General features: G+C 40.5%; 1 protein-coding gene across 1 annotated transcript; it reads right to left on the bottom strand.

Annotated features, from left to right (window-relative positions):
- Nucleotides 1-250: 250 nt before the first annotated feature.
- Nucleotides 251-27,110, bottom strand: DNAJC16 (DnaJ heat shock protein family (Hsp40) member C16). Its single transcript, XM_063437005.1, has 15 exons — nucleotides 26,965-27,110; nucleotides 16,951-17,140; nucleotides 13,229-13,295; nucleotides 12,131-12,461; nucleotides 10,495-10,679; nucleotides 10,287-10,391; nucleotides 9,301-9,459; nucleotides 8,777-8,907; nucleotides 8,172-8,355; nucleotides 7,325-7,507; nucleotides 7,139-7,215; nucleotides 5,902-5,982; nucleotides 5,715-5,813; nucleotides 4,898-5,065; nucleotides 251-2,536 (listed from the first exon to the last, which is right to left on the bottom strand). Exons 2-15 carry the CDS (start codon nucleotides 17,115-17,117, stop codon nucleotides 2,146-2,148), a joined length of 2,328 nt encoding a protein of 775 aa, XP_063293075.1. The 5' UTR covers nucleotides 17,118-17,140; nucleotides 26,965-27,110; the 3' UTR covers nucleotides 251-2,145.

Below are 27,110 nucleotides of genomic sequence, written 5' to 3'. Positions count from 1 at the left end.
TGTTAAGTGATTTGCATCGACAAACCTGTCATATCACAAACACAAACTGTCCATAGACAAAAAAAATGATACATATAAAAAATAAAATAAACAGTTCATACATCACACAGTAAAATAGTTTATTTAGGTTTCTGATGCAGTCATTTTTTAAAACAAACAAAAATATACAAATGACAATCGTTAAGTTAAATAATTAAAAAAAAAAGAAAAGAAAAACTAGATAAAATAAATTATTTATTTTCCTAAAAAAAAAAAAAAAAGTGCAAAACTGTTCTGTCGCGTTGCCAGATTTAATGTAAGCAGTCATCAAGGTTATTCCTAAAATAACGATTTGGTTTTGACGTGTGGGAGGTGAACCCCTTTCAATGCCAGAAAGATTGTGACACCGGCGAGAATCAAACACTCTATCCGGCTTCAGGGTTCCCGGCCACTTACATTCCACAGGACAGACATTTGTATTAATGTCAGCTGAGACAGATCTTAAAGGGAACACAAACAGCTGAATGTAACATTGCATGGTTACAAACATATAAACGAAATGTTTTCTGTAGAAGATTTGAACGCTAGTTCTTGCCCAGCTCTGAACCATTGTGCGCCTTTTACCAGCAGAGGGCTTGTTGTGGTTACAAATTTCGCTCTTTCATTCTGACAACCATTTATACAAGAAAAGAATGGGAAGAGACAGGAAGAAAGATTTGACATTTTATGATCAAGTATTTAAAAAGATGTGAGATTTACTTGTATAGTGAGAAATTACTGAACAATTACAATTTACAGCAGTGAATCTCAAAAAAGGCTGGCATTTTACATATACATTTTATATATGCAAATTTATTAAGAATATTGTAAGGAGAGGTCTTCAGCAACGAAAAGGACGTATTCTCTAAATATTGAGTTTGGCTTGGTTTAGAAGCTCCTATGCATTGTAGTTTCTCATTGTATGTATTCAATGTAATGGCTGAGATAAAAAGTGTGCTAAAAACTTTGTCATTTAAGATTAAACTAATTTTGGCCAGTTAGGGTCATAGACATTAACCCTCTAAGGACCAACGACATGCCAGACATATCATGATAAATATTTGACTTTCCCTGTTCTGACATATTTCACGGTTCTTAAAGGGTTAAATTATGGGGGCAAGGGGGAGGCAATATGTTTTTTTGTGCTGCAGCAGATGAATAGTTAAAATATTAGCTGGGATTTAAATATTTCCCCTCAATCTTTACATTCCATGGCTGGACTTCAGAATATATCTTATAAAGCCAAAGCGGCAACTACTTCCTAGAAGGTCTGATGTATTCGCAGGACCAACAGTGGAGTGAGGACAACACAACAAACAGATATAAAGCGAACATGTGTAAAATAATATTCCTTGATACAAAGAATCAAAGGCAGCGGCAGTGTGGTGATGTTGCATGTAAGTCCCAGCAGGTGGCGCTGCACATTAGATTTGCAACTTTCTATGAGAGGTATTTAAATAAAAACAATTTAAATAGATACCAAACGGCCTCTATTCCCAGGTGATTGTACGTGGATTTTCTAAATGTACATATTCTGCATTAAAAGGTTGATGGTCAGCACTCCCTGATCTGCTGCATTTAACATTTGCCACTTGTTCACTGCAAGAGTCTGGCTACTTTTAACGACTAGTAAGGTGGCTAGCTCCTCATTCTTAGTGCATTGCAAGGTCGACCCAGCCAGATGGCAATAAAAAACAGAATATTACACATAAGCAAAGTCATAGGCTTTTTATATCTGAAATAATAGGGTTCTATAAATTAGACTATTCTTGTAAGTTTAGCAATGGTGTCCTATACCTAGTTTTCACCCAGGCTCTCCTGTAAGAGAGGACAGAGCTCCCATGCCAGGATGGGCAAGCTTTAGCTTTAAGAAAGCATGGGTGAGGATTGGACTGAGCAGCACATGAGATGTCCCGGGAGACAGCAATGGAGTCTTTGATGGAGCAGGCAGGATATGGCGCAGATAATGCCGCAATCCTCTCTTTGCATAACAAACTGATCCCCAGAAAAATCAGTCTTTGTTCTCGAGGAATCCTGGGAAAACCATTTAAAGCACACAAATCCCCCTGGCAGGACAGACCTCTACATGTTCACAGTTTGATGGGACGTGATGCCCCTTTAAAAGTCTCAGTCAAGCACGGGCCAGGAGGGAATATAGAACCTTTGTAAAGATCCTTCTAACAGCCGCTCCATCCACAACGATAACTTGTTAAGTTTCTTTTTGATGTGGCCCGCTCCAGAGCCCAGTGAGATCTTTCTCAGTGTGTCCCCCGAGAGAGGGGAAAGTTCTGACTCTTCTGAGAGCTTCTCCTCTTCAAGGGTTGACTGGGCTTTAAAGAGACAAAAGTATTTCTTGTGCCCGTTTAATGCCAGCACGTATCCAGTGTAATCTCTCTCCAGGAAATGTTCATCGTACTGGTACGCAATGGGAGCTGCATCCTGCGCAAACTCCAGCAGGTACTCCAGCCACTCCCGGTGCTTGTCCAGATTAAGGAAGGAAAAGTGAAGCGAGCTGCTCCTGAAACACAAAAGGACGAATGCAGAATTAGGGATCACCGGCCACACATGTTAAAAACCTGCAACTCTATGTTACAGAAAAGGCTCAAGGGAGACATTATTATAACAGTTGGAGAGATACCCGTTGCTTACTCTGGCTATTCCAGATACTTGCTGAATGGACTGGGGGAGTAGAGACAGAGCGGCTTAAACTGATACAATAGACTGAAGGTGACCCCAATTCTAGTTATTATATTTAGGTGTCTGGGGACGGTCTTATTTGTGAAAGTTTATAGAAAATGCTTGTGAAGGATTTCCCAGTAACCGTTCGGCTATTTCCACTGTCTGCTACTTAATTCCCTTAGTCATTTGTTTTATTTTTCATTGTTCGGTAAATCATTTGTTTTACCGAACGGAGACCACCCTGGGTACTAATCAGAACGTAGAACACTGTGTAACCATACGAAATCTTCAGACTAATCGAATGCTCCTAGGTGGCCGCCATTTCGTGCATACGAAAGGACGTGGTGAGAACAATGGACGGCGGCCATCTTGTCTCCCGAACGCGGCCAGCGGGACTTGGTCGTCGAGTGCCTGGAACAGTTTGGGGCACGGCCCTCGCACGAACCCCGGTCTATATGGAAGTCCCCCATGTACTACTTCCCAGTACAGTAGACGAACGGCGTTCAGGAGTTTGAATCAGACGAACAACGGGAGCATTCTGCACGAATCAGCTTTACTCTATCTACAGTGGTTTTCGTATGAATTCACGCGAACGGAGACCGACTCTTGCTACCAATTCTATGGAACTCTATTTCGGATTCAACCTCGTGGGCAGGCAGTTCAAACTACCACACGGTGCCGTTCGAAAACCACCGAACGGATTTGTCTGAATTTTTAATATGTTGATCCCACAAAGCTCAGCTACCCAGGGGTTTTTATGTATGTTTATGGTATTTCTGAAAAATTTGAAATTGTAAACTTTTTTGGCCAGCAGATAATTGAGTTTAGTATGTTTCCAAAACTCAATTATCTTGCTGGCTCAGAGTTTGATGCTGTATAAAAATTTAATGCCTTTTCTTGCCATTAAACCAGTCTTGTTCCAGCATTAAGCTTTGGCTCATGTGTGGATTATTATGCGACACCAGCGATATTTTACTGGCGATATTGTTTTATTGGGATAAGGGAATGACAGACGGTAATACTTATTCAGACCGTCACAGTGCTGACTTCAATAAAAATAAGGAAAGAGCGCCAAAGCTTTCATACAGTCAGGAAGGTTTTCCTGCAGAGAGCTAAAGGAAGTGGCGTGTATGCCAACCCACCTCCCTCTCAATGATCTATATAACTCGAGGTACTTTGTTCCGGGGAATACTCCAGTCAGAAGTCACACAGACTGGAGAAAAGAATGGAGGGCTTGGAGAGGCTGCAATCAGAAGGTCAGCAAGATTTTTTCCCCCTTAAAATATTTTTCCAGATATCTACTAAATTAAAAAATATATTTTTTTTTAATTGAAATGTTCAGAATATAAAAAAAAAATAAAAAAATTAGATTATCTGAAAGAAGAGCCCCCCCACTATTTAAGAGAAATATTAAAGGGTTTTAAATTACATGGGACAGGCTTGAGCTAAACAAAATTCAAAGGCAGTCAAACGTCTATAGCAACGAATGCTTGAAAGCTCCTAACTAAACACGTGCACAAACCCCCTTTAGCTGCGTCGTTTAATAGAGATCCATGAAAAGCATAAATGGAACCACTGGCAAGCAGACAGAAGCCGATACGAACCACCAGGAGTTTGGGCTGTGCTTGGATTGATCGATTTATTTGCATGAAAGAAAAAGGAAATGGAATGAAAAATAATGGATTCCAGGGCTGAGTCACATAATCCACCAAGCAGTGAGTTAAGGGATAGACGTAGCTACTTCATGGTCTATGGACAGCTAACTGCAGCAGCTACAAATCAGCTGCAAATGCTTTAATTTCAAAGTAGAATATATAAAAAAAAAATTACTACATTATCAACACAATGCATGTAAATATGTGGGTAAACTGCAGAGTGCCTGTAACACAGCATTTTCAAGGGGATCCCCAGCAGTTGAGCATCAGGTAAGATAGAAAACAGATGCGGTTACTGGACTGTGTATCATTTATAGCAACCTAAAGAGACCGCAATCTAAACATATGTCCCCCTCTCCCCCTCGCACCGAACACAGTGGTTTTATGTTACATGGTAACTGTCTGCCTGGGCACTCTAAGAGACAGCATGACCGATACAGATATTCATGGTGTGAGGAGGAGGAAACTGAGACCCAGCAGGGTGGAGACAGACATTGCAGAAATTGAGTAGAATCCCATCACAGGTAACCCTGCCAGTCACTTACCCTGTGAAGGTGTACACTTCCTGGGCAAAGCGCTGCAGCAGGCTGGCCTTGGTGGAGCTAGACAGTATGAGGACCACGTTCATGTGTCCCGGGCGCAGCCGGACAAGATTACTCATGTAATTCACGTGCGTTAATTCCGTAACTTCCACAAAACCTTTCTTAGGAACCCTGGGAGGACACAGAACGATTTATTATACTGTGATATTTTACCTTGACTCTGCAAGGGGCCTGTGTGACACACTGTTACACATGGCAGCAGAGGCAGAAGGGTTTGTCTACATACTTCTTGGTCTCCTCCTTTCTGGACAAAAAAAAAAAAAAAGTTTCTCCTGGTAACTTCATTCTTCTCTCTTAATAACAAAGAGCCTCTCCCTGTTCGCCATCTGTTCGTCTCTCCATTTCTCATCTCTCTCTCTCTCTCTCTCTCTCTCTCTCTCTCTCTCTCTCTCTGTTTCACCATGTCTCTCTTTCTGGTTAAGGACGAGCCTGCTGGCTCTCAATCTTTTTCCCTGCCCCATCTCTCTCCCCGGTTAAGGGTAAGCCCGTATCCCCATCTCTCTCCCTCGTTAAGGGTAAGCCCGTATCCCCATCTCTCTCCCTCGTTAAGGGTAAGCCCGTCTCCCCATCTCTCTCCCTCGTTAAGGGTAAGCCCGTATCCCCATCTCTCTCCCTCGTTAAGGGTAAGCCCGTCTCCCCATCTCTCTCCCTCATTAAGTAAGCCCGTCTCCCCATCTCTCTCCCTCATTAAGTGTAAGCCTGTCTCCCCATCTCTCTCCCTGGTTAAAGACCAGTCCCTCGCTGTCCTGCCATTTCTTACCTGGTATTTTCCTTTGTATAATTTGTGTCTGTGCTTTTCTCCTTGTCACTTGGCTCATCTTTTTCAGAAGGAACCGAATCTCTCTCATCACTCGAGTCACTAACAGGAAAAGCAGAATAAGCATCTGCAGGAACAAGCATTTCTGAATTTGTACTTCTAAAAAGTGAAAGACCATGCGGTTTGTTACCTGAAAGCCTGAACTATAACCGTCCCAAAGAGGATAAAAAGTGCGGAGAAGATCAGGGACAGCAGCGGCATCATCTCTCTCCTGCAACAGAAAACCCATCCGTCACCCACAAATAAACCCTGGCAAATTCGGACTAAACTTCCTCTTCCAAACAAGCATCTTCCTGTGATAAAGGTGTAACAACCACAACAAAAGAAAGGTCGCTGCCCTGGACTTGGATTACACAACACTACATATAAAGACACCACCAACAAATGTGCAATGTGTGGACTGCAGGATTCTGCACCAGACATCAGCCTCACGGGTACTGTGTGTATTAAAGGGATACTCCAATGCCAAAATGCAAGAATTAATCACAGTTTAGTATATATACCCCACAATGAAAATGTTAATTATGCATTTTCCCATTGGGGTAGATCTAAAAAACAAACAAAAAAACACACAAAAAAAACTTGGAAATGCTGCAGTTCTGTTGTCTGCACCCTTTACAAGCCCTCCCCTTCTAATCCCGCCCAGACTTTGTGGCTGTCCAATCACAGACTTCCCAATGCAGAAGTCTTTGCAAGGCAGGTGCTCTGGGAAATTGCTGCCTCTTGATTTTAGTTCCACTGAGCTAACCAAACCAGGAAGTAACAGAACCGGTTATCTGACTGACAACTATCTCCTATAATCTTCATAGAATTTGCTGTTCTAGATATCAATCTAAGACATCTGCATAAGATAATTCATATAATAATATTAAGTAATAGTTTTATTATTTTTATAGAAAGGAAATGAATTGTATGTAATAGTAATAATAAAATATTAAACCAGGAAACGTACATGTTGTCTGTCCCTAGTTAACAAGTATGCCCCACGGTGTTTATTAGGGCAACCTTTGGCACTCCGGAAGTTGAAGTTGTGGACTACAGCTGTCATAATGCTGGCAAAGCATTGGGGGAGGGGAGATATAGTGCACAACACATGGAGTGTTAAAGGTTGCCTATTCCTGATCTGGATGGTATTATTTCTCATCGTCATGAAATGCATTTTATTGTCCTCAGAAGGATGAAGGACTAAACTGATGCCGTCAGGAATCAAACCTGTGACTCAGAGACTGCTATACACGGCCGGCCTCACAAAAGAGAAACACAATACAAGAAATCTTTCCAGATATCAAAATGTACTGGGCACAGCAGCTCTAAGTTAATATGATTTACTAAATGTAACAGAGAACCTTAGGCAGTGAGGTACAAACCAATTATTATGTAAAACGCTCTCCCAAACATCAGCCCAGTAATCTACTGCTGTGTAGAACCAGCGCAGAAAAAACACCTACAATAGAGAGAGAGATAATACAATTAAAAATTGATACATTGATTAGATTGCAATGACGACACGTAAACACCTGTTAAAACTGTAAAATACTCGAAAAATGACTTACAGGAGCAAGCTCATCATTCAGATCACTCAGGATGATTTCGGATGACAAGACACTCGGGTCTTTTCGTAACCGGTCCAGAAAGTCGAGCAGCGCAAATTTATTTTCCTCACTCCCACTCCATATCTTCAGCAAAGTTTTATACACAATCCGCCCGGCAGAGTTTCTCCTTTCCAATATTGCCACCTATAGGTGAGAATGATCAGCACACACACAGGGTTATTCAAAGTGACAATTTAAGGGGAGTTTCAAATTTAAAGGGACACCCCACTGCCCAAATGCAAAAGAAAAAAAAAAAAATTGTTATAGTAGATATACCCCAAATACAAACTTGAATGCATTTAGTTGTGCATTTTTCATTAGAGTTATATCTAAAATCAGAAGACACAAAGCTTTTCAGCAAGCTCCGGAGTGTTCCTTTAGGGTGAAAAGATAGCCGAACTCGAACAATTCTCTAAGTCAGCAGTGCTTTCAGATTACTTTGAAATTCACATCTTAATTTCTCCCATTTTTGGAAAATCTGAAACTCTTGCAGCAACGAACGAGTGTCGGAGAATGATTTCCAATGTGTATACTGCCTGCATCTAGTGCCAGCAAAGTATGTCACTGAGTAGCTTTATTCAGGAAGGCAGGAGACCGTGAGCTCTTTGCACAGTAACAAATGACCCTCAACCACTACCTTGCAACTAAAGGACTCTAATTTCTCAGCTTCAGTGGTTTTTAAACAATGGATTTTGTAATTGGTGCAGGATCAAAGAGAAATCCTCTGTCTAGCAAGGCAGGGTTACTAAAGTCCACTGGACCTAAAATCATACAAACTGAGTCTTAAGACGTTACAGTAAATACTTACAGAGGACTTGTCAGGGTGTTTATCCTCTTCGGTTAGTAGTGCGCTAGTCAATTCTCTCTGCCGGTCCTTGAATACGTGAACAAATCTCAAAGTGTCCTTGGTGTTGGCTGAAGCAAACGCCAAGAAAGACTCGTAGGCTTTCTGGAACTTGCCTCCTTCGCCGGTCAGCAGCGTGACACAGTACCTGCAAATAATGTCAAGTAGTCAAAACAAGCACAAAGAACGCAAAATGCCGCATTTCAATATAACTCACCAGCCAATGCTACTTGAGGACTAGAGAGGTTTGTGAACTACAATTCCCATGATGCTTAGCCAGTATTTTATCAGGACCTAATCTCTCGGGTCCTAACACCCATATTAACCACTATATTTGTTCATTATAAGAATAATAGCACACAGTAATTTCGGGAGGACTAGTACCAGATATTACATGGTCCAATAGGTAATGAAAAACGGCATGTATGTTAAAAGATAAAGCAAATTTACCCTTGAAGGTTCAGTTATTGTTGAACCATTAAATACATTTTACGTCTAAACTGCTACATTTCTAAATTGGATAAAAACTCCATCCCCTAGTGTGGCAGGTTGAATACAGTGACACGTACTTGCGTTGGCGGTGTGACTTCCTTACTGGGCACAGCTCCTGAAACAGCTTCTGATTGGTCAGCCTTGAAGCCATCAGGAATTTATTAGTAGAAATGAAATCATCGATGACCTGCTTCTTCATTCCTCGGGCCTGCAACCACAAAGAATTCTTTACAATTGCCAAAAGATGAACGCTAGAAATTACACAGAAGTTAACATTTCAATGTGCAGACAAGCAAAGAACAATTTACAATTAAATTCTTAAAACGTCTGTATTAAAATTCCATCGTTGACTTTCTGCCTTTAAGTTAAAATCTGCCCCCAAAAATCATCTATAAAATGCAGAACTTTAAAAAGGCACATTTCAACATGAAACTCTATATATAACTTTTTTTCTACCTCGCAGAAGCCTTTGTGTGCTCCAGAGACAGCAGACTTTATAAAAGCTCACAGAAAATATGACTAAGAGCTGCTGAAGATTTAGATCACACAATCTCAGGCATGCATACGATTCTGGAAACTTACGGAAGAGAACTCTGCTTACCTGGACAACGTCCGCCGGTTTGTGGATGTGTTCTTTAAACACCAGCATGGTTGGGGCGTACATATTAATATTATACTGGCTGCTCATCTGCTCGGCCTCCCTCTGCCCCAAATCCACGTAACCAAACGACAAATAGTCTTTATACGCAAAGGCGGTTAACTGAAAGCAGAAGTAAGGGAAAGTCATTTTGTGCTTTGCAGACAAATCACCGAATGCAGACAGTACAGACATTGCAGTGGGTCATTCCCTAATATTGTGCCAAATCTGTGGAGAGCATCCAAAACGTAGGCAATTACTAAAGCCCAGCCATAGGGTGTTGGGTAGGGACATTTAGATTAAAACATCTGACACCTGCTGTTAATATCCTGTTCAATGCCAGAGAACTGGCAAATCTTTTCCCTAAAATCTGTGCTGAAAGTGGAGATGGATTAAGATAAGAAAAAGAACATTTTTTTAAATGGACAGACTTGGACATTTTTAACAAAAGAATACGGTACTTCTAATAGATTGAACGCTAAAATGTCAGCACAGTGATTAGCACGTATGATTAAAATCAGTATCAAACATACGGAAACTATGACATGAAGTCTTTCTGCTGTCTGCATGGTCCCAGTGTGATGTGCTGCAACAAATGGCGAGCACAAAATCTAAATGTGAGGGGAGTTCACTAGTGAAAATCTAAACTGAATTTCAAATTAGAAAAACTAGCAAAAAAAAAAAAAATAGCAAAACTGGGAAAATTCAGCAAAGTCAGCAACGCTTCCAGTTCGGCTACTCGGTTCTAAAATGTGAAAATCACTTTAGTAAAAAACCTGGCACGGTCATATTCCAAAACATTATATTAAATGCCACAACAAGCCTTTTGTAAGAAAGCAGAAGCAGCACTTTCATTTCAGCAATGATAAGATGGGAATCCACACCGAGGCACGTTTTGTGGACGCCACTAATAAAGAAATACAGTGAAGAACTGAGTGGGATCGTCTAACCTTGTAAATTAATGGTACCGGCGGCATTTGATCAAAAAGCAACACGTGAGGCTTATTCTCCTGCTGCCAGTTGGATAAGAACCGGATGTAATTTTTATCTGTAATCTGAATAAAGACAAGAGATGAAATAAAACTCGCATAGTGTAAGGAAATACATTAAAACAGCTGGCATTGTCTGCCCCAGTCTGTTTCCTGGTATCGGCCTCACCTTGTCCACCAGGTTTCCTGGGAGGAGACTCTCTACGAAGTGCCGCAGGTTTTCCCGAAGCACAGCATTGTGAAAGAATGAGATTTTGCCATTAATCACTCCTAAAATGGACGGTGTACTGTGTGCCCCAAGATGGTGGGCCAGACGTCGCTCGTATCCTGCATGGACCACACCAATGCCAACACCTGAAACAGGAAACAGATGTACAGTCTCCACATACAGGAGCAAGTAACGCCAATTTACTAACCGCCTCTGGGACAGCCAGTGCACAACAAATCATGGAAGATTAAATGTCACAGCATTAAGAGAGCTGTCTGTTTGCAGCTGCTAAACCATATTTAATTTGCTTACATATTACAGAAGCAAAGTTACTGTATTTACCTAGGGTTGTATTTCGAATACTGGCTAAAAATTAAACAAATAATTAAAGGAGTACTATAGTGCCAGGAAAACAAACTCGTTTTCCTAGCACTATAGGGTCATTAGGTCCCCCCCCACCCTCAGGGCCCCCCTCCCGCTGGGCTGAAGGTGTTAAAACCCCTTCAGCCACTTACCTTTATCCCGTGCCGGGCTCCCTCTGTGCTGGTGATCTCTCCTCCTCCTGCCGACATCAGAGCAGTGCGCGCATTCAAACTGCCCATATGAAAGCATTTCTCAATGCTTTGCTATGGACGTCAGCGTCTTCTCACTGTGATTTTCACAGTGAGAAGTACGGAAGCGCCTCTAGCGGCTGTCAATGAGACAGCCATTAGAGCCTGGATTAACCCTCAGTGAAACATAGTTTCTCTGAAACTATGTTTTCAGCTGCAGGGTTAAATCTGGAGGGACCTGGCACCCAGACCACTTCAGTGAACTGAAGTGGTCTGGGTGCCTATAGTGGTCCTTTTTGCAAAACTCCAGGGTCTTGGTCGAATAATGAATCCGTCTGACCCCTGGACATCTGCAACAATACTGAAAATTCTCTGCACAGTGAATCAGCATGGTGATGTAAGTTCGTATTATAGACCATCATAGCCAGTTCAATAATAAATAGAACTTCACATAGCAATAATAAACAGCGACTTGCTTCACCGCACATAGCCCAATCCATATTAAACAAAATAACCTCTAAATTCATTTGATTTTCCCTAGATGTTCCCATTAGAGTTAGTTTATATGATGGAAAAGTAATAATAATCACTGTAGAATCTAAATAAACATTATACTGTAAATCAAAACACAAATCTTAAGTCTGAAACAAATTGTTAAAATAAGATTTTTGTTTTATGAACGGTATCCGTTGTGCTTTTTCCAGTGTTTAATAGGTTAGGGAATTTCCTGTGTTCAACCTCTTCAATCTGCCATGAACAGCTAATGGTCACCAGAGGAGCAGAATAATCTGCTGGAAGGACTAATCATGCAAACTCCGTTATTACTGATGGAGAGCTGGAGAAGAAACTCTGCGATTTAAAGACCATCTTTAAATTGCAGCCGTATTATGTTCTTGTCTCAGCAGTGGGGAACATTAAACTCCCATGTTTTATTACACTGTCAGGAACAAGGGTAAGTGGGGAGAATAAAATAATACTCAGCAGCCATTTGGCTTTTTGCCCGTTTCTGCAAAGTGTATTTCAGAAGGTAAATCAAAGTTGCTTACCAATTCCCTCCAACTCCTGAACCACCTCCTTCCATACGGGCTCGATGTGAATGCAGCTGAAACACCAGTCTGAGGTGATCTTGATGAGATAGGGCTTGCGGAAGCTGTCTGGGACCACCTCATTGATGTAGTGCGAGAATTGGAGGAGGTATTTCTCATCGGTGGAGTCTCTGCGCTCGGAGTTAAAGGGAAAGTGGAAAAAGGACTCGTCGAAGTAGAAGCTGTCGTGAAAATGCCGGAAGTGATGATGCTGCTGCTGTGAATAGCCCGGATTCTCGCCCGCGTCTCCATATCGGTCATAGTTACTTCTTTTCTCTTCACTGGAGAGGATCTAAAAAGGGAGAGGGTTAGAGGACTCACTTCTAACATCACACAGATTTAGAGGAAGCAAATGGGGGCATTCAGCAAAAAAAAAAAAAAATACTCTCACAAATTCATATAATGTCACATTATTGCATTGACTCTTTAAACACCAGAACCACCACAGCCCAATATAGTGCTGCTCCCTCAGCACTGTATGTGGAGAAAACCCAGAAGTTATTTTAGAACAGATACACCTTAATCTGTCTAAAGGTCAATTCTGCGGAAAATTCCATTGCTTTCCATGGAGACTGCTCCACTTTTTGAATACCGAAAGAGATTAATATTTTAGGCATCCTTTGCGCCCAGTAAAGTATTCGATTTTCCGGGGTTATTTTAAGCCACGTATAGAAAGTGATAATACAGAACCACGGAGGTGTAAAAAAAAAAAAAAAAACTGTCACAATGTACAAAGAAGGCAGACAACACATTCTGTGCCCCCATTTCAGATTTCCTTGATAAATCCCCCTGCAGTATTAGCTAACCTAAAACATCAGCCTGAAGCTCATACCCAGGTCTAGGCTGTGGGCTCCCACAATGCACTGCGAGAGTAACCGTGGGATCACGTCTGGTATTGTGTGAGTAAACAAAGATGTGCACACACACACCACCACAGCCACACCATTGCTGTAGCTTAAAAATTCAACCTAACCATTTCCTAGCTTCTTAGTGTTCAGGCTGAGGATATTTCTTTGCAGTTTGCGTTTAAGAACTGGGTGCATTGAGAGCGTGTTGTACCTCGTAGGCTTTGCTGATCTGGATGAATTTGTCCTCTGCTCCAGGATTTTTGTTTTTATCTGGATGCCTGAAAGAAGAAAAAGACAGAACCGTCAGTTGGACACCATTAACACTCAGAAGAAACTATGCCGTGGCCAAAGATCTAGAATTGCCATTTACCCCACTTTCCTTCTACCAATCACACTCCGTGAGTTTAGTGCAGTGCATGCATCCAGCAGACCATGGCCCAGCTTTATTGACTCTGCTGCCAATAGAAAGGATTCCACACTCATAGCAACATAAAAAGCCACAGATTACTGCAGGTGGATAGACTAAATCCATAGACTATAATAGGACACTACTGGTTTAACGGTTGAGGTTAAATGTCCAAAATGGTTTGGCCAAGTTCTGTTTAAACATCTTGAAAACGTACAGCAAATTCTTTTTTTCTTTAGTATAGTGGCAGTATAAGAGGAATGTTCTTCGTTAAGGTGGACGACGAGCCTCTATAATTAAATATGTAATTTACAAAAAGAAACCCCACCCGCACATTCCTTAAATAACCACAAGCAGCCAGCAGCATCAGTAATAGCAAGAAGAACCAAGAGACCAGATACTGAAAAAAATGTAAAATACTTTATTAGAAGGGGGATATGTACTGCCGTTATACATTTTACTGTAAGTAAAATGTCTGTTTTTCCTGGTATAGCGTTAGTACCGGAGGGATACAGCTACATCCCAAACTGGGTGGGACGTCAGGATACAGCAGAAGAAAAGCAGCTTCTGGCGACGAAAAGATGTGCAGCCTGTAATGACGGATGAAGGGATTGACTGATGTCCAAGTCGCCACCTTACAGATGTCCTCAGGAGAATGCCCTTGCTGCCCAGGAAGTAGCAATAGATCTTGTGAAATGAGCTTTTACACGAGTGGAAAGAGACAGACCACAGATTTGAGAAACCAATCGTCTAAATAAGGGACGACTGAAAGTCATTGGTCTCTGGGCCCAGTGACCAGAGGTAAAAGAAGCTTGATAAATATCCTTGGTCTTCACTAAAGAACTGTAAGTTGAACAAAGGAACAGGAAAGAAGGAAACTCTAAAAAAAAAAAAAAAAAAAAAAAAAAAAAAAAACTTATTTTGTACTCATTTGCAACAGTATCCAACACCCAAGGGTATTAAGTGGTCTGATCCCATTGCTGAATGAACACTTGCAATCTTCTCCCCACTCTTTGTCTGGCATCATAATGGTCTCCTTTTATCTTGCCTGTTATGAGACTGTTCACCAATGGACCTGGTATTCTGCAGTTGCCTGTGGAAGATGTAAATCTGTCCATTATATCGGTAAGAGCTTGTGTGTGTGGAAAGAACAGTCTGTTCCATTGGCCTCTCTTTTCTTGAGGAAGAGCATTCTTTGTGTCAGACATTTGCTTAATCAGTTCTTCCAACAGAGGAACAAACAATGTGTGCCTTTTGAAAGTCCAGTATTCAAGCCAGATTGCTCTCACAGATGATAGATCCATGATCCGAGCTGACAGTTTCAGTTGTTCTCCTGTCATGTCACATAAATCGTTAGCCATTCTAATGTTTTTCAAGAGAGATGATTTGGTTATTTGTCCGTTCCTTCTAGGAGACTGTAGCGGAGAGCGATTTCCCACATCTTAACCACCAATTTATCCAGAGGATGCAGGAACAAGTAGTAAATCCCAGAGAATATCCACAGTTAGCAATCAAATCCAATAATATCCCATCACCTTTCCCAATCACTGGACGACACACAGTATCGGGAATAGAACTGATGTTTAATGGCAACATTCCTGCTTTTATGAGATTCTCCCATGCAAGGAAGGGATTCACATTAATTACACATTGCACCAATCATACAGACGTTACCTCCCACACATCTCCTCCCCTTAGCTTAACAGATAATACGATTATACTGTACACACTTTTCCCCACTTTCCAGATGTACCCCAAATATGTGTGATATACCTTTAAAAATCTGATCTGGGTGAGCAACATATCCAAAAATCACCCAGATCAGACCAGGGGTTCGGGAGTTATAGGAAGGTAAAGTTTTGACCGACCGCATGGGTAAAGATGCCGAAATTAGTTCCATGAAATCTGGCCCTGCGGTAGGTCTATTCATGCCCCAAAACTCCCGAAAGGCTATGCCACACATAATTGAGTCGGTAACCGGATGAATCCCCTAGTTCGTGGGATTCATCCTACCGAATGCCGGGCCGTTCGGGAGTTATTTTTGGTACTTTCTGCCATCCTGGAGGTCTTAGCGGTGTTCGGCTAGTCGAGTGTCCGTTTTGAGTTCCAGACACTCGACGACCAAACACCGCTGTTCGTGGGATTAAGATGGCCGCCGCCACGCGTTCGGCTGCCGAAATGGTGGCCACTCAGGGGATACAGCAGTGAATTTGTATAAACCAAGGGAATGAGAGAAACGATCAGGGAGGTAAATTGCATGATTAATGTACATCATGGTGGTCCGTTTGTTCGGTACTTTGTTCGTATACCGAACAAAGTATGTCCATAGCTGGTGCAATGTCAATCTGTATAATCCAGGCATGAAAAACCTCAGCAGGGCCAACAAATAAAACGATAGATGGGACATCCAAAAAGGAGTTCCGCTACAAAGACAAATCTTCCAGAGATTGTAGCCAAACCTCTGAGCTCTGGCTACTGACGCCAATGTTGGCTTTACCTTGGAAGGGTGATGTTTGAAAAGTTCTCTTGCAGGGAGTGTCCCCTCGCTTGTACACTTGGAATGGTGGCTTTTGTGGATAACTGTGCGACGTGTACATCAACCTTTGACAATCCTTCCCAGTCAACAGAATCTTGTAATTTGAAGATCAGTTTGAAAAGCCTGGATTTCTTCTCCAGGTTTTTCCATTCCCGATCATGAGGCCTGAATATCTTGGATGAACTGGGAAACACTTCCTTTTTTTCCCAATAAGTTGGAAAGTCATATGCAGGGAGGTGTGACTAGAGCTGCATAAACAAAGTGATTTAACGCTTAAATGGCAGAGAATTGAGCAGTGAGACTGCAGGGGCATGATCTATACACCAAAACTGCTTCATTAAACTAAAAGGTGTTTTGGAGACTATAGTGTCCCTTTCAGGTAAAAGAAAAAGAATTTTCCTTACCTTAAAGACTTCAGGATCGTGTGAGGAGGCTGTTGCCATGAAATCCCTGCAACCTTTGCTGTCAGACATTGCCTAAACAGGCTCCTAAAATTTCGAGCCATAAATAGAATTCCAATTGTGCAAGTGCAGTAGCGCACTTTTTTGGGTGAAACGCAAACGCCACCTCGGCATTTGTACTCGCCATGTGTACTCCATGTCTGTTCAATCATAGGCGTGCCTCCCATGGCCGACTCTAGCGACTTGTGAATTCCCTACGTGCCATAAAATAATAAAAAAAAAAAAGAGCTGCCAGACTTGCCGAGTAACTTTTGCCAGGCTCCCCAGGTTGCAACCCATGCACCTCACCATCCGAATTCGATCCAGAGGTTCCCATCCTGCACGCTGTGGGGCTGCTTGCAGTTATTTAAGGTATGAAAAGGTGGGTAGTCTCTGTAATTTACATATTTAATTATAGAGGCTACTTGTTTACCTTAAGTAAGAACATCCCTCTCTTACCGCCACTATATGCTAGGAAAAAAACGCAGAATAAACTGTAAACTACCGCAGCTCACCTGACAACAGAAAAGACCAGCTACCAACAAACCTACCATTCTCTGGCAAGCTTCTTGTAAGCCTTTTTAATATCCACTTGGCTTGCTGTCCGGCTGAGGCCGAGAATGCGATATGGGTCAAAGTCTGCGGCTGATAGAATCTTCAGAGCCAACACAAGAAAGAGCAGAAACTGCCAGAGCAAGCGCAACTTCCTGGGGCCCATGTTCAAACACAAATAAGGGCAATCTAGAAAGAAAAGCTAGAAATTAGTGCATGGAATTAAAAGAAGGCAGGACACTGGCAACTGGAGAATAAGTTCCAAAGTTTTCTGGATGGACAGGTGCTCATTGCCGCCATTATCTACTGCAGTGGCTGGAAGTGACAGAGTAATAGAATTCTCCAAAGACTTACATGTGGTGACGTTTCTATACAGAACACGGAAACATTTAGCAGGTAAATACATTATATTTAGGGTGATGTGGGATATTATGGCGGTGTCCATATATAGAACACGATTACACACCGCTGATGCTTGCCAATGTATTATACAAGGTGAACCAGTCTAATATGGAGAATCACATCACTGTCTGTGCATTCAGTATTTTACACAAGGTGTGCAGCTATCTGTGTATGTTCTACAGATGATATTATATAGGGTCTGTATGTTGCAGGGTGTGATATTACTTTTGTGATAGATATTACACAAAATACCATGCAGGGTGATGGAGAGGCAATCAGTATATTATATAGGGTGAGATTACACGGGGTGTCTGTATATTATATAGGGTGAGATTACACGGGGTGTCTGTATATTATATAGGGTGAGATTACACGGGGTGTCTGTATATTATATAGGGTGAGATTACACGGGGTGTCTGTATATTATATAGGGTGAGATTACACGGGGTGTCTGTATATTATATAGGGTGATATTACACGGGGTGTCTGTATTATATAGGGTGATATTACACGGGGTGTCTGTATATTATATAGGGTGATATTACACGGGGTGTCTGTATATTATATAGGGTCATATTACACGGGGTGTCTGTATATTATATAGGGTGATATTACACGGGGTGTCTGTATTATATAGGGTGATATTACACGGGGTGTCTGTATTATATAGGGTGATATTACACGGGGTGTCTGTATTATATAGGGTGATATTACACGGGGTGTCTGTATTATATAGGGTGATATTACACGGGGTGTCTGTATTATATAGGGTGATATTACACGGGGTGTCTGTATATCATATAGGGTGATATTACACGGGGTGTCTGTATATCATATAGGGTGATATTACACGGGGTGTCTGTATATCATATAGGGTGATATTACACGGGGTGTCTGTATTATATAGGGTGATATTACACGGGGTGTCTGTATTATATAGGGTGATATTACACGGGGTGTCTGTATTATATAGGGTGATATTACACGGGGTGTCTGTATTATATAGGGTGATATTACACGGGGTGTCTGTATTATATAGGGTGATATTACACGGGGTGTCTGTATATTATATAGGGTGAGATTACACGGGGTGTCTGTATATTATATAGGGTGAGATTACACGGGGTGTCTGTATTATATAGGGTGAGATTACACGGGGTGTCTGTATTATATAGGGTGAGATTACACGGGGTGTCTGTATTATATAGGGTGAGATTACACGGGGTGTCTGTATATTATATAGGGTGAGATTACACGGGGTGTCTGTATATTATATAGGGTGATATTACACGGGGTGTCTATTATATAGGGTGATATTACACGGGGTGTCTGTATTATATAGGGTGATATTACACGGGGTGTCTGTATTATATAGGGTGATATTACACGGGGTGTCTGTATTATATAGGGTGATATTACACGGGGTGTCTGTATATTATATAGGGTGAGATTACACGGGGTGTCTGTATATTATATAGGGTGATATTACACGGGGTGTCTGTATTATATAGGGTGATATTACACGGGGTGTCTGTATTATATAGGGTGATATTACACGGGGTGTCTGTATTATATAGGGTGATATTACACGGGGTGTCTGTATTATATAGGGTGATATTACACGGGGTGTCTGTATATCATATAGGGTGATATTACACGGGGTGTCTGTATATCATATAGGGTGATATTACACGGGGTGTCTGTATATTATATAGGGTGATATTACACGGGGTGTCTGTATATTATATAGGGTGATATTACACGGGGTGTCTGTATATTATATAGGGTGATATTACACGGGGTGTCTGTATTATATAGGGTGATATTACACGGGGTGTCTGTATTATATAGGGTGATATTACACGGGGTGTCTGTATTATATAGGGTGATATTACACGGGGTGTCTGTATTATATAGGGTGATATTACACGGGGTGTCTATTATATAGGGTGATATTACACAGGGTGTCTATTATATAGGGTGATATTACAAGGGGGGACGGATTATATGGGGTGATATTACACGGGGGGCCGGATTATATGGGGTGATATTACACGGGGTGTCTATTATATAGGGTGATATTACACGGGGTGTCTATTATACAGGGTGATATTACACGGGGTGTCTATTATACAGGGTGATATTACACGGGGTGTCTATTATACAGGGTGATATTACAAGGGGGGGCCGGATTATATGGGGTGATATTACACGGGGTGTCTATTATATAGGGTGATATTACACGGGGTGTCTATTATATAGGGTGATATTACACGGGGTGTCAGTATATTATACAGGGTGATATTACATGGGGAATGGCACTCAGGGTGATGGAGGGGCAGTCAGTATATTATATAAGGTGATATTATATTGAGTGATATTAAATGGGGTGTCAGTATATCACAGGGGAATAGGTCTCCCCCCTTATTTTACTTTAGGGCCCCCACCGTCGTTTAGGGGTGGGGGCCAATAGGTTTTTATTACAGTGAGCAGCCACAGGTTGCTCACTGTTTAATAGGCATGCCCCTACTCGCGGTATAGCGAGTAGGGGCATAATTTACTAATACTAAGTAATCTTTACTTAGTATTAGTAAATTTAGCTTAAAGACCAATTTAGGTCTTTCAGCCTTTTAGTAGATAGCTCCCTGATACCGTGGGAATTAGGGAGCTATCTACTAAGCGGCTGCAAGATGCAGCCACAGCACGAATAGGATCGGAGTTTCATTCATTCGAATGAAATTCCGACACGAACAAAGTGCCGAATTGCGTTCTAAAACAAACAAACATACTGCTGTTCTCATTCAGTTAGAACGCAATTCGGCAGTTTAGTCTAAAATGACAGGAAGCATCGCGGGGACACAGAGGAAAGGTAAGAATTATGGGAAAATTGCTCTGACCAGCGGAAATGAAGCACACTTTGCTCCTCCGCTGGTCAAAGCTGGTCAAGCGGAGGAAACCTCCATAAGTCCCTACTTTGTCTTATGATTTTAAAGAAAACTAAAGAAGACAGGAAGAAAAGAATAACAGATCCTGAGAGAGGGGGAGAAGAGGAAGAGATTGAGGAAAGGCAAGTTCCGCATGACAGTGCCGCTTTAAAAGAAAAGAAGGGGAGCGGTCAAGGATAGGGGTTTAGTGTAACACCCTCATCCCATACCAAACCCACAAACAAAGGTCACCTAGACTGGAAAAGTAGTGGATAACCCTAGGGAATACAGTAAATAGTAGAGAGAGTAGAAGGTGTCACTTGAATAGAAAGTGACCACAAGGTTAAATTCCCAATCCCCTCCAATAAGATCTTAAAGGAGAAAATAATAAATAACAAAATAACTTTATTAGTAACTCTAAAAAAAGTACTAGGACAAATTAAACAGTGTAGCCCGATATGTGGGGGAACAGCCCTGAGTGAGATGCTGAATAATAGATAGTCAATAATAAAACATACCACACTAGTTCCAAACGGTCATGGATTGGCAGTACGAGAACTAACTGAAGAGGTAGCAATCTCCCCCTTTATGTGTTTAACCCCTTAAGGACGCGTGACATGTCATGATTCCCTTTTATTCCAGAAGTTTGGTCCTTAAGGGGTTAAGCCCTCATGGAAGTATAAACTGCACTGGTTACGACACAGCCTTGTGTGATCTTCCAGAAGCAAAAACTAAAACATAAAAGGAATAGTGAGAGATATGCTAAATGGTGAGAAATAAGCACAGGTAAAAACATATAAAGTGAAGGGTTTATATACACAAGGAGATAGGTGATAGGGATATATACAAATGACTCCACCTCACTATAAATACTGGAGGTATCTGGTAAAGGTGTCCCTAGTCTCTAGACCCTAAATCTCCTGTAAACACCTTCATGGGTGATCAATGCTTATACTCCGTCTAGGGTAATTACCTCAAGTTCTCAATCGCTGTCTAAGTACTAAAAGACAAAAAATAAAAATTCTTAAAATAAATAAAGTGAAAAAAGTGCGTGCATAGTGATAAGGTGCTCCATAACGGAGTGTATTTAAACCCTTCACTTTATATGTTTTTACCTGTGCTTATTTCTCACCGTTTAGCATATCTCTCACTATTCCTTTGTGTTTTGACTTTTGCCTCTGGATGGTACACTAGGCTCTGTTGCAGCCAGTGTTATATAGATTTCCATGAGGGCTTAAAAACACAAAGATGGAGATTGCTACTTTTTCAGTTAGTTCTCATATCGTTACATTTGTATCCTGTGGAGTTAATGTGGCATGCTTAATTACCAATCATTAGCTATTGAGCATATCACTTGGTATTTAGACATCTATTTGAGAATTTAAGGGATTTTAATTTTTTTTCCCCTTTTCCCTAAACTGAATTTAAAGGGAATCTCCAGTGCCAGGAAAACGATCCGTTTTCCTTGCACTGGAGGGTCCCTCTCCCTCCCACCCACCAATCCCCGGTTACTGAAGGGGTGAAATCCCCTTCAGTCACTTACCTAAGGCAGCAGCGATGTCCCTCGCCGCTGTCTCCTCCTCCGCGCCGCTCCTCCTCTTCATTGCGTCAGCCGGTGGGCGAGACTGATCCCGCCCACCGGCCGAGGAGACCTAATGCGCATGAGCGGCAATGACGCACATGCGCTTTACGTCTCCCCATAGGAAAGCATTGAAAAATCATTTCAATGCTTTCCTATGGGGAAATGAGCGACGCTGTAGAGCAGGAAGTGACCTCTAGAGGAGGAGTTAACCCTGCAAGGTAATTATTGCAATTTATAAAAAACTACAATAATTACACTTGCAGGGTTAAGAGTAGTGGGAGTTGGCACCCAGACCACTCCAATGGGCAGAAGTGGTCTGGGTGCCTGGAGTGTCCCTTTAAGTATAGAATATCCATGAAACTGAAGGTCTAGTGACTAGGGATACCCTAGAGAGGTGGATTTAATTGGTTATATCCCTATTACTTATCTCTCTGTATATATCCTTTTTATATATTTTTTCCTGTGTGCTTTGTTCTCACCATTTAGCATATCTCTCACTATTCCTTTTATGTTTTAGTTTTTGCTTCTGGAAGATCACACAAGGCTGTGTCGTAACCAGGGCAGTATATACTTCCATGAGGGCTTAAAAACACATAAAGGGGGAGATTGCTATCTCTTCAGTTAGTTCTCGTACTGCCAATCCATACCCGTTTGGAACTAGTGTGGTATGCTTTATTATTAGCTATTATTGAGCATCTCACTCAGGGCTGTTTCCCTCATATCAGGCTACACTGTTTAATTTGTCCTAGTACTTTTTAGAGTTACTAATAAAGTTATTTTGTTATTTATTATTTTCTCCTTTAAGATCTTATTGGAGTGGATTGGAAATTTAACCTTGTGATCACTTTCTATTCGAGTGACACCTTTGGTTCTCTACTATTTACAGTCAGTATATTATATAAGGTGTCAGTAAATTATATAGGGTAATATTACATGGGGTGTCGGTATATTATATAGGGTGATATTACATGGGGTGTCGGTATATTATATAGGGTGATATTACATGGGGTGTCGGTATATTATATAGAGTGATATTACATGAGGTGTCAGTATATTACATGGGGTGATATTACATGGGGTGTCGGTATATTATATAGAGTGATATTACATGGGGTGTCAATATATTACATGGGGTGATACTGATATTACATGGGGTGTCAGTATATTATATAGAGTGATATTACATGAGGTGTCAGTATATTTCATGGGGTGTCAGTATATTATATAGGGTGATATTACATGAAGTGTCAGTATATTATATAGAGTGATATTACATGAGGTGTCAGTATATTATATAGAGTGATATTACATGAGGTGTCAGTATATTATATAGAGTGATATTACATGAGGTGTCAGTATATTACATGGGGTGTCAGTATCTCACACGGGGAATGGCACTCCGGGTGATGGAGGGGCGGGCAGTATATTACACGGGGTGATATTGATATTATATAGGGTGTTAGTATATTACATGGGTTGATATTGATATCATATAGGGTGATATTATGTGGGGTGATATTGATATTATATAGGGTGTTATGATTTCATGTGGGGTGATATTATATTACACAGGGAATGGCACTCTGGGTGATGGAGGGGCAGGCAGTATATTACACGGGGCGATGTTATTACACGGGGCGATGTTATTACACGGGGCGATGTTATTACACGGGGCGATGTTGATATTATTATATAGGGTGATATTAAACGGGGTGATATATTATATAGAGTGCATGGGGTGATATTATTACATGGGGTTATATTATTACATGGGGTGATATTATTACATGGGGTGATATTATATTATATTATATAGGGTGCATGGGGTGATATTATTACATGGGGTGATATTATATTATATAGGATGCATGGGGTGATATTATATGGGGTGATATTATTACATGGGGTGATGTTATTATATAGGGTGATATTACACGGGGTGTTATTATATTATATAGGGTGATATTATATAGGGTGATATTACACGGGGTGTTATTATATTATATAGGGTGATATTACACGGGGTGTTATTATATTATATAGGGTGCATGGGGTGATATTGATATCATATGGGGGATATTATTATATAGGGTGATATTACACGGGGTGTTATTATATTATATAGGGTGCATGGGGTGATATTGATATTATATGGGGGGATATTATTATATAGGGTGATATTACACGGGGTGTTATTATATTATATAGGGTGATATTACACGGGGTGTTATTATATTATATAGGGTGCATGGGGTGATATTGATATCATATGGGGGGATATTATTATATAGGGTGATATTACACGGGGTGTTATTATATTATATAGGGTGATATTACACGGGGTGTTATTATATTATATAGGGTGCATGGGGTGATATTGATATTATATGGGGGGATATTATTATATAGGGTGATATTACACGGGGTGTTATTATATTATATAGGGTGATATTACATGGGGTGTTATTTTATTATATAGGGTGCATGGGGTGATATTGATATCATATGGGGGGATATTATTATATAGGGTGATATTACACGGGGTGTTATTATATTATATAGGGTGCATGGGGTGATATTGATATTATATGGGGGGATATTATATAGGGTGATATTACATGGGGTGTTATTATATTATATAGGGTGATATTACACGGGGTGTTATTATATTATATAGGGTGATATTATTACACGGGGTGTTATTAGATTATATAGGGTGATATTATTACACGGGTGTTATATTATTTAGGGTGATATTATTACATGGGGTGATATTATTATATAGGGTGATGTTATTATATTATATAGGGTGATATTACACGGGGTGTTATTATATTATATAGGGAGGGTGCATGGGGTGATATTGATATTATATGGGGTGATATTATTATATAGGGTGATATTACACGGGGTGTTATATTATATAGGGTGATATTATTACATGGGGTGATAGTATTATATAGGGTGATATTATATTATATAGGGTGATATGATTACATGGGGTGATGTTATTATATAGGGTGATATTACACAGGGTGTTATATTATATAGGGAGGGTGCATGGGGTGATATTGATATTATATAGGGTGATATTATTATATAGGGTGATATTACACGGGGTGTTATTATATTATATAGGGAGGGTGCATGGGGTGATATTGATATTATATAGGGTGATATTATAATATAGGGTGATATTACACGGGGTGTTATATTATATAGGGAGGGTGCATGGGGTGATATTGATATTATATAGGGTGATATTATAATATAGGGTGATATTACACGGGGTGTTATTATATTATATAGGGAGGGTGCATGGGGTGATATTGATATTATATGGGGGGTGATATTATTATATAGGGTGATATTACACGGGGTGTTATATTATATAGGGTGATATTACACGGGGTATTATTATATTATATAGGGTGATATTACACGGGGTGTTATATTATATAGGGAGGGTGCATGGGGTGATATTGATATTATATGGGGTGATATTATTATATAGGGTGATATTACACGGGGTGTTATATTATATAGGGTGATATTACACGGGGTATTATTATATTATATAGGGTGATATTACACAGGGTATTATTATATTATATAGGGTGATATTACACAGGGTGTTATTATATTATATAGGGAGGGTGCATGGGGTGATATTGATATTATATGGGGTGATATTATTATATAGGGTGATATTACACGGGGTGTTATTATATTATATAGGGTGATATTACAAGGGGTGTTATTATATTATATAGGGAGGGTGCATGGGGTGATATTGATATTATATGGGGTGTTATTATATTATATAGGGTGATATTACACGGGGTGTTATTAGATTATATAGGGTGATATTACACGGGGTGTTATTAGATTATATAGGGTGATATTACACGGGGTGTTATTAGATTATATAGGGTGATATTATTATATAGGGTGATATTACACGGGGTGTTATTATATTATATAGGGTGATATTATTATATAGGGTGATATTACACGGGGTGTTATTATATTATATAGGGTGATATTTTTATTATATAGGGTGATATTACACGGGGTGTTATTATATTATATAGGGTGATATTTTTATTATATAGGGTGATATTACACGGGGTGTTATTATATTATATAGGGTGCATGGGGTGATATTACACGGGGTGTTATTATATAGGGTGATATTACACGGGGTGTTATTAGATTATATAGGGTGATATTTATATTATATAGGGTGATATTACACGGGGTGTTATTAGATTATATAGGGTGCATGGGGTGATATTATTACACGGGGTGTTATTATATTATATAGGGTGCATGGGGTGTTATTCTATTATATGGGGTGATATTATATGGGGTGATATCACACGGGGTATTATTATATTATATAGGGTGATATTACATGGGGTGATATTGATATTATATGGGGTGATATTATTATATGGGGTGATATCACACGGGGTATTATTATATTATATAGGGTGATATTATTATATGGGGTGATATCACACGGGGTGTTATTATATTATATAGGGTGCATGGGGTGATATTACACGGGGTGTTATTATATAGGGTGCATGGGGTGATATTGATATTATATGGGGTGATATTATTATGTGGGGTGATATCACACGGGGTATTATTATATTATATAGGGTGATATTACATGGGGTGATATTGATATTATATGGGGTGATATTATTATATGGGGTGATATCATATTATATAGGGTGCGTGGGGTGATATCACACGGGGTGTTATTACATTATATGGGGTGCATGGGGTGATATTGATATTATATGGGGTGATATCACAAGGGGTGTTATTACATTATATGGGGTGCATGGGGTGATATTGATATTATATGGGGTGATATCACAAGGGGTGTTATTACATTATATGGGGTGCATGGGGTGATATTGATATTATATGGGGTGATATTATTGTATGGGGTGATATCACAAGGGGTGTTATTATATTATATGGGGTGCATGGGGTGATATTGGGGAATGTCCCTCCGGGTGATGGAGGTGTCTCCATAGAGAACATGATGTAACCTGCCCGCAGACAGACATGGCGGCTGCCCTCACCTCTCTCTCCCGCCGCCCGGCCGGCACTCTGTCTCTGAGCCGCACTCCGGCCTCTGTCCTCCCGGTGGCCGCGATCACGGTTTCCCCCCGGATTTCATTCCATTTCGCTTCGCTCTCCGGCCTGGCTTTGACCTCATACACGGAAG

This window comes from Pelobates fuscus, chromosome 11 (genome assembly GCF_036172605.1).
Source record: "Pelobates fuscus isolate aPelFus1 chromosome 11, aPelFus1.pri, whole genome shotgun sequence".
Lineage (NCBI taxonomy): Eukaryota > Metazoa > Chordata > Amphibia > Anura > Pelobatidae > Pelobates > Pelobates fuscus.
Note: the sequence above shows the minus strand (reverse complement) of the source record. Positions and strands in the feature narration are given on the sequence as shown.

Coding starts and splice junctions, on each gene's coding strand:
- DNAJC16 (XM_063437005.1), bottom strand. CDS start 17,117: ATGGGCCCCAGGAAGTTGCGCTTGCTCTGGCAGTTTCTGCTCTTTCTT. Junction 9,460..10,286: donor CGGTACCATTAATTTACAAG/GTTAGACGATCC, acceptor TTCTGCTTTCAG/TTAACCGCCTTTGCGTATAA. Junction 5,066..5,714: donor TATACAAAGGAAAATACCAG/GTAAGAAATGGC, acceptor GTGTCCTCCCAG/GGTTCCTAAGAAAGGTTTTG.